The sequence below is a fragment of the Durio zibethinus genome, chromosome 18 (assembly GCF_047325235.1).
Source record: "Durio zibethinus cultivar Kanyao isolate XHJ-2024 chromosome 18, ASM4732523v1, whole genome shotgun sequence".
Taxonomy (NCBI): domain Eukaryota; kingdom Viridiplantae; phylum Streptophyta; class Magnoliopsida; order Malvales; family Malvaceae; genus Durio; species Durio zibethinus.
The window spans coordinates 11,831,272-11,847,697 of record NC_143179.1 but is presented as its reverse complement, the minus strand read 5'-3'; the positions used below and the strand labels follow the sequence as shown (position 1 = coordinate 11,847,697).

Below are 16,426 nucleotides of genomic sequence, written 5' to 3'. Positions count from 1 at the left end.
TTTGATACTACCATTTTCAATGCTTATTTTCTTATAGAATTATATATATATATATATATATATATATATATACTCCCTCAATATTAAATTCCTCAATAAATGAAATCAAAAGAAGCAAACAAGTGGGGTTAATTAAATTTTGAGGAACACATGTGATTGTTTGCAAAGTAGGGCAAGTTTTCGAGTTATCTGAGGTAAGAGAGGACATCATCCACCCACAATTTCTTACAGTTAGTGCCTGATAAAGACATAATCGACAAAACAAAATGATGAAAAAGGAAAAGAAATCTGAAAACAACAGATTTTTTTTTTTGGGGGGGGGGGGGATAGTGGTAATGAAGATTTATTATGATCTATGAACATGGGGGAGGAAGCTCATGTCAATTTTCAAGAGGAAAAAGGGAAGAATAGGCACATGGTTTTGCCAAAGCATTGATGGCAGCTAGCTACTTGGAAGAAAGATTAATTACACCAAGCTTAGGCAATCACCATTTTCAAGGCTTTGCAAAAGTATTTTTACTATAACTGTTTATTTGAGTATGACTTTAAAACTATTTAAAAGTGGAATATATATATATATATATATATTTTAATCACTATGAGTGAAGTTTTTAAATTTCATTATAATTAACATAATAACACATATTTTTTTAAAATATAGTGAAAAAATAAATAAAAACTAATTATAAAATAAGTAGGTGTCAATTTTTTAATCCGTATGTAAAGTTAAAAAATTTCACATGTAAAGTATAAAAACAAACTTTCTAAAGAATTCATAACAAGTGTAGATATGTTCAATCTCTCAAGACTACTTAAAAAAAAAAAAAAAAACCCTCTTAGATATGGATTATTATTTTTTTTTGAAAAATGCCTAATTTAATTTCAATAGTAACAAGAAATAAAATGAATGAGTTAATTGAAAGTTGGCTTATACAAGTAACAAGTTATTTTTGAACTTAAAGCTTAATCCAAATGATTCTTTCATTTTTTTAATAGCTGGTTTTAATAAAATTAGAGTTCAATTCGCAATATTTGTAAATTTTTTTATTTTTTTTAGATTTTGACCTTTTATATTTAAAAAAATACTTATTTCTATAAGAGATAATAACAAATTTTACTATTATTCTATAAGATAAATACTAAATATTATATATATTTTTTAGATTATGATTTTTTATGAATAAAAAATAATGTATTAAATATTTAAAAAATTAAATAATATTTAAAAACCCGGATTCTATTATTGCGACATAGGTGGTAACAGAAGAAATAGTTGTTTTTGTGGATCCCATGCACTTATCGTCATTAACGACGCCTATCAGATGAAACAGTTAAAGTCAACCATGATATCTTCTTCTTCTGCCCTTGTTAGCTCATTTTCATCCAATTTTAATTTTAATTTTCTTTTTTATTTTATCGTTTGATTTTTACATTTCACTTATAATTTCAGCAATCATTTAATTCCCTTTCTAATATGAAATCCTTGGTTTATATTTTAGTTTTGAAACATAAAATTAATCTTTTTTTTTTAAAAAAATTTTAATATACATTTAATCTCTCGATCTTTATTTATTTAATATATTTAAATTTTTTTAAAATGTACAATTTTCATAAATTTGATTAATATGCATGTCATTTAAGTTAATACCTGATTGACTAATCTAGTTAACTTGATTTAATGATTTCACAAGCACAATGATTTTTGAAAAGTTATATATATAATATAATATAAGGTTAATGTCATGACTAACCTTGAAATATTTAATATGATATTTGAATTTTAAAAATATTTGATATAATATTTAAATTATAAATCTGTTAATTAATATAATATTTGAAGAGTTGTTTGTTCGTCGTGTTCATCATTTAAAATTAATCACATTAAATGAGAGTATTGCATTACTTAATAAATTCATAATTTAGATATCATATTAAAATTTTTTAAAATTTAAGAATAACATTAAACATTATTTCACTATAATTTAAGAATTATTAATAACATTAACCCTATAATATAATATGAAATCAAGTTATATAATGTTAAAAATCAACAAAATTTACATTGGTTTTTAATTTTTTTAAATAATATTTTAAAACAATTGTTAAATTAAATAATATTTTAATATTTATCGTACATATAAAATTTCATGTCAATCGTGTAAAAATTACCAAAATTTACATTGATTAATTTATAATTCTTTATTGGAATAATATTTTAAAAAAGCAATAATTAAATTTAACATTTTAATATTTATCATACATGCAAAATTCTAAGTCAGTTTTACATTTTTATCGATATCAAATTGATTGAATGCAAATTTTTTTTTTATGTAAGTTTGATGAGCCTCTCCTTCCATTGATTTAATTGATGTGAGGACATTTTCTTAGAATTGTTAGGTCTAAATTTGTGCTTCTGAGCCATTTATTTTGCTTTTATATATATTTACCAATATATATATATATATATTCATAAAATTAATACATTAGCAAGTACTATTCAAAGCATGCACTAATTAAAAATTATATCAATCATATATGTCCTTTACAATATCCTTTTGAAAATGAAATGTTTGACTAATTAAATTTTAATTTTATAAAAAAGATCGTAATCTAAAAAAAAATTATACAAAAAGATTTTAACTCTAACTTATTTTAATATCATGTAACCATCTGCTTGTATGAAAAACGAGGCATTCTTAATATTTCACCAACCTTCTTATTTTTTATTTTTCAAAAATAAACTTAAAATTAATTTTCCTGTGGTTTTCACCAGCAATTTTACCCCCACAAATAACACCTATATATACAAGACAGTTCCTATGTTTGTTGCATAGCCAAAAACATCACCCTGGCACTTGTTTCTCATCTCATTTGTCTTAAGATCAGACAAGATTATTTTGGAGGCAAACAAAGAAAAGAAAGAAACTGTTAGAAACAAACCAAATCATCAATCCTAAGTGGTTTGAGAATCTTGGGTGTTGTTTTGTTTCTCAAATTAAGATATGGGTCATGAGAAGCAGAAACCAGCTGGTGCAGCCCAGAAGGTAAATGGGTGGTCCATAAGGTCCATTTTCATGCATGCGGACGGTGTAGATATGTGGTTGATGACTCTCGGCTTCATCGGAGCCGTTGGTGATGGTTTTAGTACACCTCTTGTTTTGCTTGTTACTAGCAAGTTGATGAACAATCTTGGTGATGCATCAGCTTTCACTGCAGACAAGTTCATTCATAATATCAACAAGGTTTCTCTCTCTCTGTCTCTCTCTCTCTTTGTTTTTCTCTTGCTTTCTAATTTTGGTTTTATTAGCACCGGCACGCACATACACACGTACAAAGGAGTCTGACAGGCACGTTCGATACAAGCAGAAGCTAACAGGATTTGTTTTATGGTTGGCAGAATTCGGTGGCTTTGTTGTATTTGGCTTGTGGATCATGGCTTGCTTGTTTTCTAGGTAGGTTTTAATATTCAATGTTTTGTTTTTCCAAGGACTAATTATTTGGAGCTTAAATGGAGGATATTAATGATTTTATTTATACTTTTCTTTGCCATTTTTCAGAGGGATTTTGTTGGTCAAGAACAGGTGAGAGACAAGCAACAAGAATGAGAGCCAGATATTTGAAGGCAGTTTTAAGACAAGATGTGGGATACTTTGATTTGCATGTTACAAGCACAGCTGAAGTTATCACAAGTGTTTCAAATGATAGTCTAGTAATCCAAGATGTTCTCAGTGAAAAGGTTTTCTTTTTTTTTTTTTTTTTATGCAAATTTGATGTAATTTCTTGATTAAAACAAATACTTTAGAAAAAAAATGCTGATGGGATATTAAAATTTAATGCAGGTGCCAAATTTTCTGATGAATGTTGCAACATTTATTGGGTGCTACATGGCAGCATTCATAATGCTATGGAGACTAGCAATAGTGGGTTTTCCTTTTGCTGTTCTTTTGGTCATTCCTGGTTTAATGTATGGAAGAGGTTTGATTGGAATAGCTAGAAAGATAAGGGAGGAATATAATAAGGCTGGTACAATAGCAGAACAGGCAATATCTTCAATAAGAACAGTTTATTCCTTTGTTGGTGAAAGCAAAACCATTGCTGAATTCTCTGCAGCTGTACAAGGTTCTGTGAAGTTGGGGTTAAGGCAGGGTTTGGCTAAAGGACTGGCAATTGGAAGCAATGGGGTGGTTTTTGCCACTTGGGCTTTCATGTCTTATTATGGCAGCAGGATGGTTATGTACCATGGTGCTCAAGGAGGGACTGTTTTCATTGTTGGCGCTGCCATTGCGATGGGAGGCCTGTAAATATCTTCGAAATTTTCTACATTGAGGTTTTTTTTTTTTATTTATTTATAGAAAACAAATTTAAACATGTAATTTTTATTGGTTTTTGCTGATCATCAGGTCATTGGGGGCTAGTTTGTCCAACCTGAAGTTTTTCTCTGAAGCATGTTCAGCTGGAGAACGCATAATGGAAGTGATAAAAAGAGTCCCCAAGATTGATTCAGACAATTTGGAGGGTGAAATTTTGGACAACGTTTCAGGAGCAGTCGAATTTAGACATATTGAATTTGCATATCCAACAAGGCCAGAAAGCATGATTTTCAAAGATTTTTGCCTCAACATTCCTGCCGGAAAGACTCTGGCATTAGTGGGTGGTAGTGGCTCGGGGAAATCCACAGTCATAGCACTACTGAAAAGGTTTTATGACCCACTAGGGGGAGAGATACTCCTTGATGGGATTGCAATCGATAAGTTGCAGCTCAAGTGGCTAAGGTCACAGATGGGTTTGGTGAGTCAGGAGCCAGCACTTTTTGCTACTACCATAATGGAAAACATACTTTTTGGGAAGGAAGATGCTAGCATGCAAGATGTCATTGAAGCTGCCAAAACCTCAAATGCCCACAATTTCATATGCCAATTGCCTCATGGTTATGATACTCAGGTTAGTCAACATACCTTTTAACATCCACAAAAGCAAAAGTAATATAATATTTCAGCATTCATTCTCAAATTTGCCAAAAAAAACACTTCTTAGAACATTGAAATTTCAAACTATTAACATACACTTCTTAGGAAACTCTGATCACCTTTCACCCTAAACTGAACCAAATTCTGCACCGCAAATTTAGGTTTTCATTATGAGAATCATATATGATAGCCTTGTAGATTCTTGGAGAATAATGATAGGGATAAGTCTATTCAAGTCACAATGTCATGCCGGCCAGTGTTTTACTATTCTTTTATATTTGTATTTTATTCCTTTATCTTGTTTCCCAAATAGTAATCTGGCCCCCCATTGAACCTATCCCTTCTCTGAAAGCTGCAATTTCTTCCCCACTGGCCACTCCTTAAAATGAGCACCCCATGTTACTTTTGTCTTGCAAATAATTTGGCAATGAATTCTTTGCATCTGTTCATACCATTCTTGCAGAAGATAATAAAGATTTCTGGATCTTCCTTTACAAGCTCATATCACTTGTTTTGTTGTAGCATAGTAGGAAAGAATGATGTAGAGAATTATATTCATTAAATTAGAAATAAAGCGATTTTTGTCTTGTGAATGAGTTGCCTAGCTAATAATCAAAAGTTTAACTACTGTTTTGAATTACTCTGAACATGCTAAGGAGTAAAAATTTCTTCAACAGGTTGGTGAAAGAGGGGTTCAAATGTCAGGTGGACAAAAGCAAAGAATTGCTATAGCAAGAGCTATAATAAAAGCACCCCAAATCCTTCTCCTTGATGAGGCAACAAGTGCACTAGACTCAGAATCTGAACGAGTTGTGCAAGAAGCGATCGACCAAGCTGCCATTGGCCGCACCACCATAATAATCGCCCATCGTCTATCCACCATTCGCAATGCAGACCTTATTGCAGTTGTCCAAAATGGCCAGGTTATGGAAACAGGATCACATGATGAGTTGATGGAAAATGAAAATGGTCATTATACTTCATTAGTCCGCCTTCAGCAAACAGAGAAAGAAAAGAACCCTGAAGAAGCTAACTTAAATTTATCTACGTATGTTTCATCTTCAATATCAAATATGGACATTAATGGCACAAGTAGTCGTAGACTTTCATTTGTTAGTCGGTCTAGTTCCGCCAGTTCATTTACTCAAAACCGTACTTCACTGGCTATAGAATCTGCAGTGGAAGATCAAAAGTTGCCGGTGCCATCTTTTAGAAGACTGTTGGCATTGAACTTACCAGAATGGAAACAGGCAATATTGGGGTGTTTAAGTGCAATCCTATTTGGTGCTGTTCAACCTGTTTACGCATTCTCACTAGGATCTATGGTATCAGTGTACTTTTTGACTGATCATGATGAGATTAAGGAGAAGACTAAGATCTATGCCTTATGCTTTCTTGGGTTGTCAGTGTTTTCCTTGCTGATAAATGTTGGTCAGCATTATAACTTTGCATACATGGGAGAGTACTTGACAAAGAGGATTAGAGAGAGGATGCTTTCAAAGATACTGACACTTGAAGTAGGCTGGTTTGATCAAGATGAGAATTCAAGTGGTGCTATCTGCTCTAGACTTGCCAAGGATGCCAATGTGGTATGCTTTTTCTTATTCTAATCTGTTACAAAATAATCTTGCTCATCCAATGAATTTTCAAGTCTTGGAATAATCAGCAATAGTATGCCATCCCAGTTGACAACTGAAAAGGGATGGAAAGTTTATGCATTTTTTAATATCCAAGTATTCTATTGCTCTGTCATATAAATTAATTGTATCTGTCTATCTGCTAAGCTCTGATTAAGTTGAGTTTTCCAACTTGTGCCGTGGTTTTGGAGGATTTGGAGGATCAAGGATCAATAATTTCTGATTATCCTCTATGCGTTTAGGAGACAGGAAGGCAGAAGCCAATAATCTAACCTGAACCAGATTGTGGTTGTTGTTTTCATGAAGTCATTGTGTCTTATTGTTCTCTTTGTTCTGACAGGTGAGATCATTGGTAGGTGACAGGATGGCATTAATTGTGCAAACCATTTCAGCAGTAACTATAGCTTGCACCATGGGTCTGGTCATTGCTTGGAGGCTTGCGCTTGTCATGATAGCAGTCCAACCCATCATCATTGTTTGTTTCTACACCAGACGTGTCTTGCTAAAAAGCATGTCTCAGAAGGCTATCAAAGCCCAAGACGAAAGCAGCAAGCTGGCTGCAGAGGCTGTTTCCAACCTCCGAACCATCACTGCCTTCTCATCCCAAGATAGAATCCTGAAAATGCTCGAAAAAGCCCAAGAAGGCCCACGACGAGAGAGCATCCGCCAATCATGGTATGCTGGTTTTGGGCTTGCCACATCTCAAAGCCTAACAACTTGCACTTGGGCCTTAGACTTTTGGTATGGTGGTAAACTCGTGTCTCGAGGCTACATCACTGCAAAGGCATTATTTGAGACCTTCATGATCTTGGTAAGCACCGGCCGTGTAATAGCCGATGCCGGAAGCATGACTTCCGACCTCGCCAAGGGCTCGGATGCAGTTGGATCAGTCTTTGCTGTATTGGACCGATACACGAGTATTGAGCCCGAAGATCCTGAAGGATACAAGCCCGAAAAGATAACGGGCCACATAGAACTTCGGAACATAGACTTTGCATACCCAGCCCGGCCCAATTTTATGATCTTTAGAGGCTTCTCACTCAAAATTGAAGCAGGTAAATCAACTTCTTTGGTTGGACAAAGTGGGTCTGGTAAATCAACCATCATTGGTCTAACTGAGAGATTTTATGATCCTCTTGAGGGTGTAGTGAAAATTGATGGTAGAGATATAAGGTCATACCACCTTAGGTCACTAAGGAAACACATTGCACTTGTTAGCCAAGAGCCCACATTATTTGCTGGCACCATCAGAGAAAACATTGCATATGGAGCATCCGATAAGACTGTTGAATCAGAGATCATTGAGGCTGCCAGAGCAGCCAATGCTCATGATTTCATTTCAGGATTACAAGATGGGTATGATACATGGTGTGGAGAGAGGGGAGTGCAGCTATCTGGGGGCCAAAAGCAGCGCATTGCAATAGCCAGGGCCATACTGAAAAATCCAGCAATTTTGCTTTTAGACGAGGCCACCAGTGCACTAGACAGCCAATCAGAGAAAGCTGTGCAAGATGCACTTGAAAGAGTGATGGTGGGGAGAACCAGTGTGGTTGTGGCACATAGGTTAAGCACCATACAAAACTGTGACCAAATTGCTGTGTTAGATAAAGGCAAGGTGGTGGAGAAAGGTACCCATCAATCTTTGTTGGCCAAAGGACCCACAGGAGCTTACTTCTCATTGGTCAGCCTCCAAAGGAGCCCCCACAACAACACAACTCACACAATCAACTAAAAACTACTTTAAGGTTTGATTAGGCTTTTTTACAGTTGCCATCAAAATTTTGATGTGCAAGGCCTAGCTCATTTACAATCCTTTCTTCCAACTATTCCTTTTCTTCCCTCCCTTTCGTCCACGCCTTCAGTAGAGATGCTGAAATGAAGATGGCAATCCAATCCTTGTAATATGAGTTCAAATGTGATAATAAATACTTACCTTTATATATGTAAATGCATAAAACAAAATTAAACTACAAAAAAAGTAAGATCTTAGCATGCTTTGCCAACAAGTGGTGACATTAATCATATACTTTTTTTATGATCCTTAAGCCTGCAATACCATGTGTTTTCCTCTTTTTCCTTTCCTCTCTTTTATTGTACACTTTCAATAGAGAAGGTGAAAGGGTGAAGGAATTGCACTAAAACTTAACTCAATTAGTTTATACAGTTACCTTAAAAAATATCATCTAATATGTTTGCGGTTCACATCTCAATATCTATGACTCATTCCTCTATCCCTAAGCTGCAGCCTTATTTATTCCAAAGAAAGGGTGAAGGAATCGACTTCATGTAGTATGTGTGAACTTAAACATTAGATATAGCTGGGTTTGTTAATATCTCTAGCTATTGATTTAGTATTCAATTTACTCTTAAGGCATGATTAGGAAAGTAATGAGCTTCTTCTTTTTTTGTATATATATATTTTTGGAAAAAGCTTCTTCAATTGTTAAATAATATTATATGTAAAATGAATCAGCTGCTTTGTTGGGTACAAAAATATATTTTACCCATTGATGGTGATGACAATATGAAATCATTTTCTGTGGATAATTACCAGTGCACTTGACAGTCTATCAGAGAAAATGGTGCAAAAGGCATTACAGCATGTAATGGTGGGGAAGACTAGTGTCTTTGTGGCACATAGGATAAGTACCATACAAGACTGATCAAATTGCTGTGTTGAATAAAGGGAAGGAGATAGAGAAAGAAACTCACCAATACTTGTTGGCAAAGGGACCCGCAGGAACTTGCTTCTCATTGGTCAGCCTCCGAAGGAGCCCCAACACACAATCTACTAATGAAAATTATTATGGTCAGAATGAGGTTTTAATTTTTTTTCCTGTTGCCAAGTTGATGATAGTGAAAGGCCTAGCTTTGTTGCAAAACTAACATCCCTCCTTTTGGGTTTTCCTATTCATTTGTTCATTTCAGCAGACAATCTGATATAATGGATGCCTTTTCGTATATTACCACAATGAGCTTTTGAGAATTTTTTTTTAAATTTAATTGCCAGCTATAAGTCATGCATGACATTATTCTTTCTAGAGCATTTAACGTGCACCATACATTATGCTTCTGTTAATATTAATTTATTTCCTTTTTCTAGAAGGAAGAAAACTGGAAACCAGTTAGCTTCAACTATGATCATACTCTTATTAAAATAGAACAACTGAACACATTTCTATCATAATTAAATGCCAAATATCAGATTTGTTGCTATTCTGGAGAAGAATATATAATATAAAACTGAAGCAGATGGTTAAAGCAACAATTTTTTATTAGATTCAAATCTGATTGACTGATTCAATGGAAAAGTTTACTTAACTAAAATAAGCCAGTCACTGTCATATAACTAAAAATAACAATATCGGTTTTGTTATTATAAATCTTTTGAGTTGCGACAGCTACAATCATCTTTGCTTAGCACCTGCCTTACGGTTTTTTTTTTCTTTCGCAACATCAAACCCAATCCAGGGTGTATGAGTTGTCCTTTATTTTCGTTCCTTTCCTGGTGGTCAATTTATCATTGTGTCAGGCTGAGAATCCGGTTGCCGCTGCTATTTAATATTGATGGACTGATAGCTAATGGAAGAAGAGGAAAAAGGAAACACAATGGAAGGTAAGAAGAAAATGAGTAATAAAGAGGTTGGAAGCGGCCCTGTGAAGAAGAAAAATGGGTCTATACGCTCCATTTTCATGCATGCAGATGGTGTAGATACGTGATTGATGGCTGTTGGCTTCATTGGAGCAGTTGCTGATGGCACTGTTTCACCATTGGTCATATATTTGATTGGCCATATGTTTAACAACATTGGTGAAGCTTCAACTGCTGATGTGCTCACCCACAAAGTTCGCCAGGTATGATATTACTGCTGATGTGCTTCAACATTTCCATATAACATTTAAGATTGTATTTAACTGGGTAAGATCCTTTGGTTTTGTTTTTGTGGGTGACAGGTTGCATTGTCTTTAATTTTGACGGCCTGTGGGGGATGGGTTGGATCTTTCCTAGGTGAGTTTGAAGTGAACCTGCTGTTATTGTCTTCCTATCTGGATTAAAATGTAGTAATAAAAGTTTTACAGTTTCTTTTGCTAGTTAGGTGACTTCAAGTAAAGGGAACTAGCCATACTAATTCCTTTTTCCTCTCTAAATTTTGAACTTTTCAGAAGGATTTTGTTGGACAAGAACAGGTGTAATACAAGCCACAAGAATGAGAACTAGGTATTTGAAAGCTGAGCTACGGCAAGATGTAGGCTACTTTGATATGAATGTAACTAGCACAGCTGAAATAGTCACAAGTGTTTCCAATGACAGTCTCATAATTCAAGAAGTTATCAGTGAGAAGGTTGTCAGCGCTTCTAAATGTTTATCTTGTCATTTCTAGATAGTGATTATATATGCTTAAATCATTTTCAACCCTTTTCCAGTTAATTGAACTAGTATCTTCAACTTTTCCATTACTATTATGTCGATCGACTTGTTTATTATGTATGTCAGGTTCCAAACCTTATAGCAAGAGGTGTTTTATATTTATTGGAACATACATAGCAGCTTTTCTGATACTATGGAGATTAACTCTTGTGGTTTTTCCTTTTGTTCTGCTGCTGGTGATTCCTAGTTTAATAGAGGGCAAAATTTTACTGAGTCTTGCAACGAAGATTAGAGTGGTGTACAATAAGGCCAATTCAATAGCAGAGCAGGCAATATCTTCTATTAGAACTGTTTATGCCTTTGTTGGAGAAAACAAAAGGATTACTGAGTTCTCTGCAGCTTTACAAGGATCTGTGAAGTTGGGGTTGAGCCAAGGCTTGGCTAAAGGCTTGGCCATTGGAAGCAATGGTATTTCTTATGCTATTTGGGCTTTCATTACTTACTATGGTAGTAGAATGGTCATGTACCACGGAGCTCTAGGTGGAACTGTTTTCATGGTGGGCACCTGCATTGCTGTTGGTGGACAGTAAGAGTTTTAACCTTAAAGTTCTCTTATTGAATTCCTTAAAGTTCATATTTTTAATATTACTTTTCCTTTTCTTTCTTATTGAACAGACAACTTGGTTCTTGTTTATCTAACCTGAAGCCCTTATCTGAAGCGTTTTCAGCTGCAGAACGTATAAATGAAGTGCTAAAGAGAGTCCCAAAGATTGATCTTGAAACATGGAAGGGGAAATTTTGCATAATGATTTAGGAGAAGTTGAATTCAAACAGGTTGAATTCGCATACCCCTCAAGGTCAGAGACCATAATTTTCCAGAGTTTTTTTCTCAAAATTTCTGTAGGAAAGACTATGGCCTTGGTGGGAAGCAGTGGATCAGGAAAATCCACAGTGATTTCATTGTTGCAAAGGTTTTATGACCCACTTGGAGGAGACATACTTCTAGATGGGGTTTCTATTAATAAATTGCAACTCAAGTGGTTAAGGTCACAGATGGGGTTGGTAAGTCAGGAGTCTACACTGTTTGCAACAACCATTAAAGAGAACATACTTTTTGGCAAGGAGGATGCTGGAATGGAAGAGGTTATTGAAGCGGCTAAAGCCTCAAATGCCCATAATTTCATATCTCAGTTGCCTCAAGGATATGACACCCAGGTTTGTCTGCTTACCATCGTATCTATTATATGTATACTTTTCCAAGTCACTTTATTATGCAAGCATAACATCCAAAAGGAGAAAATAACCATCTGGAGTCCTACAAGAATCCTGAACAAAATAGGCCTCCAGCATTAGCAATTTTTTAGTGTCCATTGAATATCTGTCTTTATACTAAGGATATATCACATAATTTAAAGACTGGTTTTGTTGAATAGGTTGGTGAGAGAGGGGTTCAAATGTCTGGTGGACAGAAAAAGAGAATAGCCATAGCATGAGCCATGATAAAAGCACCCAAAATCCTCCTCCTTGATGAGGCAACAGGTGCATTAGACTCTGAATCCGAGCATAGTGTGCAAGAAGCTCTTGACAAGGCCTCCATTGGGCGTACAACAATAATCATTGCCCACCGCCTTTCCACCATTAGACATGCAGATATAATTGCTGCTGTCCAAGATGGCCAGGTCATGGAAACCGGGTCACATGACGAATTAATGGTAAATGAAAAGGGCTTTTATCCCATGCTAGTGCAACTTCAACAATCAGAACAAGTCCAGGAAAAAGGCAATCAAGATTTGTCTACCAGTGCCTCATCTTATATAACAAACATGGACATTAACAATGCTAGCAGTCGTAGACTGTCTTTAGCTAGCCGGACAAGTTCAGCCAATTCCATAGCACGAAATGATGCTTCACAAGCTGGAGAATTTAATATTGAGGATCGAAAGTTGCCTGCTGCACCATCTTTTAGGAGATTGTTGGCCTTGAATTTACCAGAGTGGAAACAAGCAACCCTGGGAAGCTTTGGTGGAATGTTATTTGGTGCACTGCAACCAGTTTCATCTGTCACAATGGGGTCAACGATATCAATATTTTTTCTTACTGATCATGGTGAAATTAAACGAAAGGCAAAGGTTTATGCTTTCTGTTTCCTTGGTTTTTCTTTGTTTTCCTTGATAATTAATGTTATCCAGCATTATAATTTTGCTTACATGGGAGAGAACTTGACAAAGAGGATTAGAGAGAGGATGCTTTCAAGGATACTGACTTTTGAAGTTGGGTGGTTTGACCAAGATGAGAATTCCAGTGGCACCATTTGCTCTAGACTAGCAAAAGATGCCAGTGTGGTATGTTTTTCTTTCCATTTTCATACCTTTTTTAATTTTAATCGTGTTTAGTTAGCATGTTCCTATGAACCTTGGTTAAACATCTGGCTCTAGGATGTATGAATCTTCAAAACAAGATAGAAAAACTTGATTTGTTTAATCATGTGTGAGTCAGCTGTGTGATCCATTGCAATATCATAAATTTTTATCTCTATCTCAAAATATACTGCATAACTATTTTCGAAACTCGGTTCAAGTAGGTTAAATCTCTTGTAATCAACCTTGAACTGCAGTAATATCAACATTGTTGCTTCACACTAATTAGGAAATCACTTCTGAGTTTTTCGGTTAAAAAATTAGTTGCAACTCGTTTGAAATAATGGCTACTTCCTAACTTTTTATCTGTTTCTTTGTCTGGTTTTATGGTAGCAAACAGCCTTCTTTAGCTTTTCTTCTGTATCAAAACCTTAACTACAAGTAGATAAGATGGTAATTTTTCTTCTTGTTGAAAAGAAAAGTTGCAGATGAAAGATATTGGATAACATTTTATATTTCCAGTTACAAATTAGTAAGAGTTCACTTTCCAACATGCTTGGTTAGGACTTTGCTTAACTGTGTGGTCTTGGATGTTTGCAGGTGAGATCTTTAGTCCGTGATCGAATGTCTCTTATCTTGCAAACAATCTCAGGTGTAACTCTAGCTTGTGTCATGGGCCTATTCATTGCATGGAGACTTGCCATTGTCATGATAGCAGTCCAACCTCTTATCATCGTCAGCATGTACACTCGAAAGGACTCACTCAAAAACATGTCTAGAAAAGCCATCAAAGCACAAGAAGATAGCAGCAAGCTGGCTGCTGAGGCAGTGTCTAACCACCGAACTATCACTGCCTTCTTGTCTCAAGATCGAATCCTGAAAATGCTGGAAAAGGCCCACGAAGGACCAAGACAAGAGAATGTCAGGCAATCTTGGTTTGCTGGACTTGAATTAGGATCAGCTCAATTTCTTACAGCTTGCATTATGGCCTTTGGTTTTTGGGACGGTGGCAAACTCATCTCTAAAGGATATATCAGTGCCAAAGCCCTCATTGAAACATTCCTCATTTTGGTTAGCACCGGTCATGTCATATCTGAAGCTGCAAGCATGACATCAGACTTGGCCAAGGCCACTCAGGTTGTTGGATCTCTGTTTGCTATATTAGATCGCTATACAACAATTAAGCCAGATGACACTAATGGTTACCTTTGCTGAAAAAATTACAGGACGTGTAGAAATTCGTAGATTGATTGTGCATATCCAGCTCGGCCTAATATGATCATCCTGAAATTAACAATTCTGAAATTCTCAATCAAAATTGAAGCCGGGAAATCAACGGCATTGGTGGGACAAAGTGGATCTGGTAAATCAACAATCATCAGTTTAATTGAGAGGTTTTACGATCCTCTCAAAGGAGTAGTGAAGATTGATAGTCGAGATATAAGATCATACAACCTAAGGTCATTGAGGAAACACATAGCACTTGTTAACTAAGAACCAACATTATTTGCTGGCACAATAAGGGAAAACATTTTATATGGAACATCTGATGAAACTGATGAATCTGAAATCATTGAAGTAGCCAAAGCAGCCAATGCACATGATTTCATTGCAGGCCTAGCAGATGGCTATGAAACACGGTGTGGAGACAAAGGAATGCAGCTATCCGGGGGACAGAAGCAACGGCTCGCCATAGCCCGAGCCATACTGAAAAAACCAACACTGTTATTGTTAGATGAGGCTACCAGTGCACGTGACAGTAAATCTGAGAAAGTGGTGCAAGAGGCATTAGAGCGAGTGATGGTGGGCAAGACAAGTGTGGTTGTGGCACATAGGCTAAAGTACCATTCAAAACTGTGATCTTATTGCTATGTTGGCCAAAGGGAAGGTGGTGGAGAAAGGTAACCATTCATCTTTGTTGGCCAAGGGACCAATAGGAGCTTACTACTCTTTGGTTAATCTTCAAAGAAGAACACATAATTCTACTCAATCACTTGAATAAGTTTTGTGTATTTTAGATGAAAAAGTAGTCAAAAGCTTTGATGCCATGAAAATCATCATTTATAAGGACATAATGTATTGTTTTTGTGCTAAATTATCAACTAAAGTAAGATGTTCCCCTTAAAACAAACTAATCAGTCTTCAATTTTCCAACAGCTTAATTAATATGTATAATAATGTAATAATAACGTTATTAAAATTTGTACAACATCTATTGATCAGTGTTCAAATCCAAACAATCTCAAATATAAAAAAAAGAAAACCAAATTACTCGGTGAAATTAGGCCTTTAAAATTTGAAGCAATAACAGTGGAGGTATCTTCTCATTAAAGAATTGAATAGAACAAATATATAAAACAATAAGCATGTTTTGCAATAAAAGTGGGTGTTTAGATTTATTTTGTCTTTACTTTTGGGATATTTGTTGAAATTCACATTATGAGGTATTTTTTTATAAAAGTCTTGTGATTTTATTTTATAAAAAATATTTCATAATTATAAATTCAAATATTTAAATATATCATATCCGATTTTCATAATATTTCGACAAAAGATTAAGTGTTACATTATCACTATATCATAGTACTATTAATTTGCCAGTTTATTTTTCATTACCTAAGGCTGGCTACTGTAAAATAGTTTGAGCTTATCCAAAGCTCATGTCATCTAATGTTAAAAATAAGGAGAATAGGAAATTCTTCAACCAATTTTCTTTTCTAGTAATGCTCCAATAAATTAAGAGGAAACCCACAGTTTGAAAAATATAAAAGCATATTACAAGAAAAAGGGAAAACCCTCAACACTTCAAATCATATAAAGTACCTAAGATTAGTAGTAGTTAAAGAGGTTAGGATTCCATTTATATAATAATAAAATTATTGTTAATAGTAGTGTTTGATTTTTTTGTAAAATTATTATGATAATGTAAGCATCAAAATAATCTTATTATCAATATGATTTTATCATTTGGGATTTTGAAATAATTTTTTACAAGTTTTCAAATATTCATATATAATAGATTTAATAACTGATAAAATTTTTTTTAAAAAATTCATTTTCAAAACCCTAATTAAACATGAGTTTTGATGCAGACTG

The 16,426-nt window shown here is 34.8% G+C and overlaps 1 protein-coding gene and 1 pseudogene across 2 annotated transcripts; both read left to right on the top strand.

Moving 5' to 3' along the window:
• The first annotated feature begins 2,830 nt into the window (after positions 1 to 2,830).
• Positions 2,831 to 8,546, top strand: LOC111299595 (ABC transporter B family member 15-like). The gene is made up of 7 exons (XM_022894875.2): positions 2,831 to 3,242; positions 3,398 to 3,452; positions 3,558 to 3,736; positions 3,840 to 4,297; positions 4,401 to 4,941; positions 5,645 to 6,556; positions 6,945 to 8,546. Exons 1-7 carry the CDS (start codon positions 3,003 to 3,005, stop codon positions 8,334 to 8,336), a joined length of 3,777 nt encoding a protein of 1,258 aa, XP_022750610.2. The 5' UTR covers positions 2,831 to 3,002; the 3' UTR covers positions 8,337 to 8,546.
• A 1,327-nt stretch (positions 8,547 to 9,873) lies between these two features.
• LOC111300951 (ABC transporter B family member 15-like) lies at positions 9,874 to 15,455 on the top strand (annotated as a pseudogene). Its single transcript, XR_016329873.1, has 7 exons — positions 9,874 to 10,459; positions 10,559 to 10,613; positions 10,769 to 10,950; positions 11,120 to 11,559; positions 11,649 to 12,188; positions 12,407 to 13,315; positions 13,931 to 15,455. The product of XR_016329873.1 is annotated as an ABC transporter B family member 15-like (transcript).
• The last annotated feature ends 971 nt before the right edge of the window (positions 15,456 to 16,426 follow it).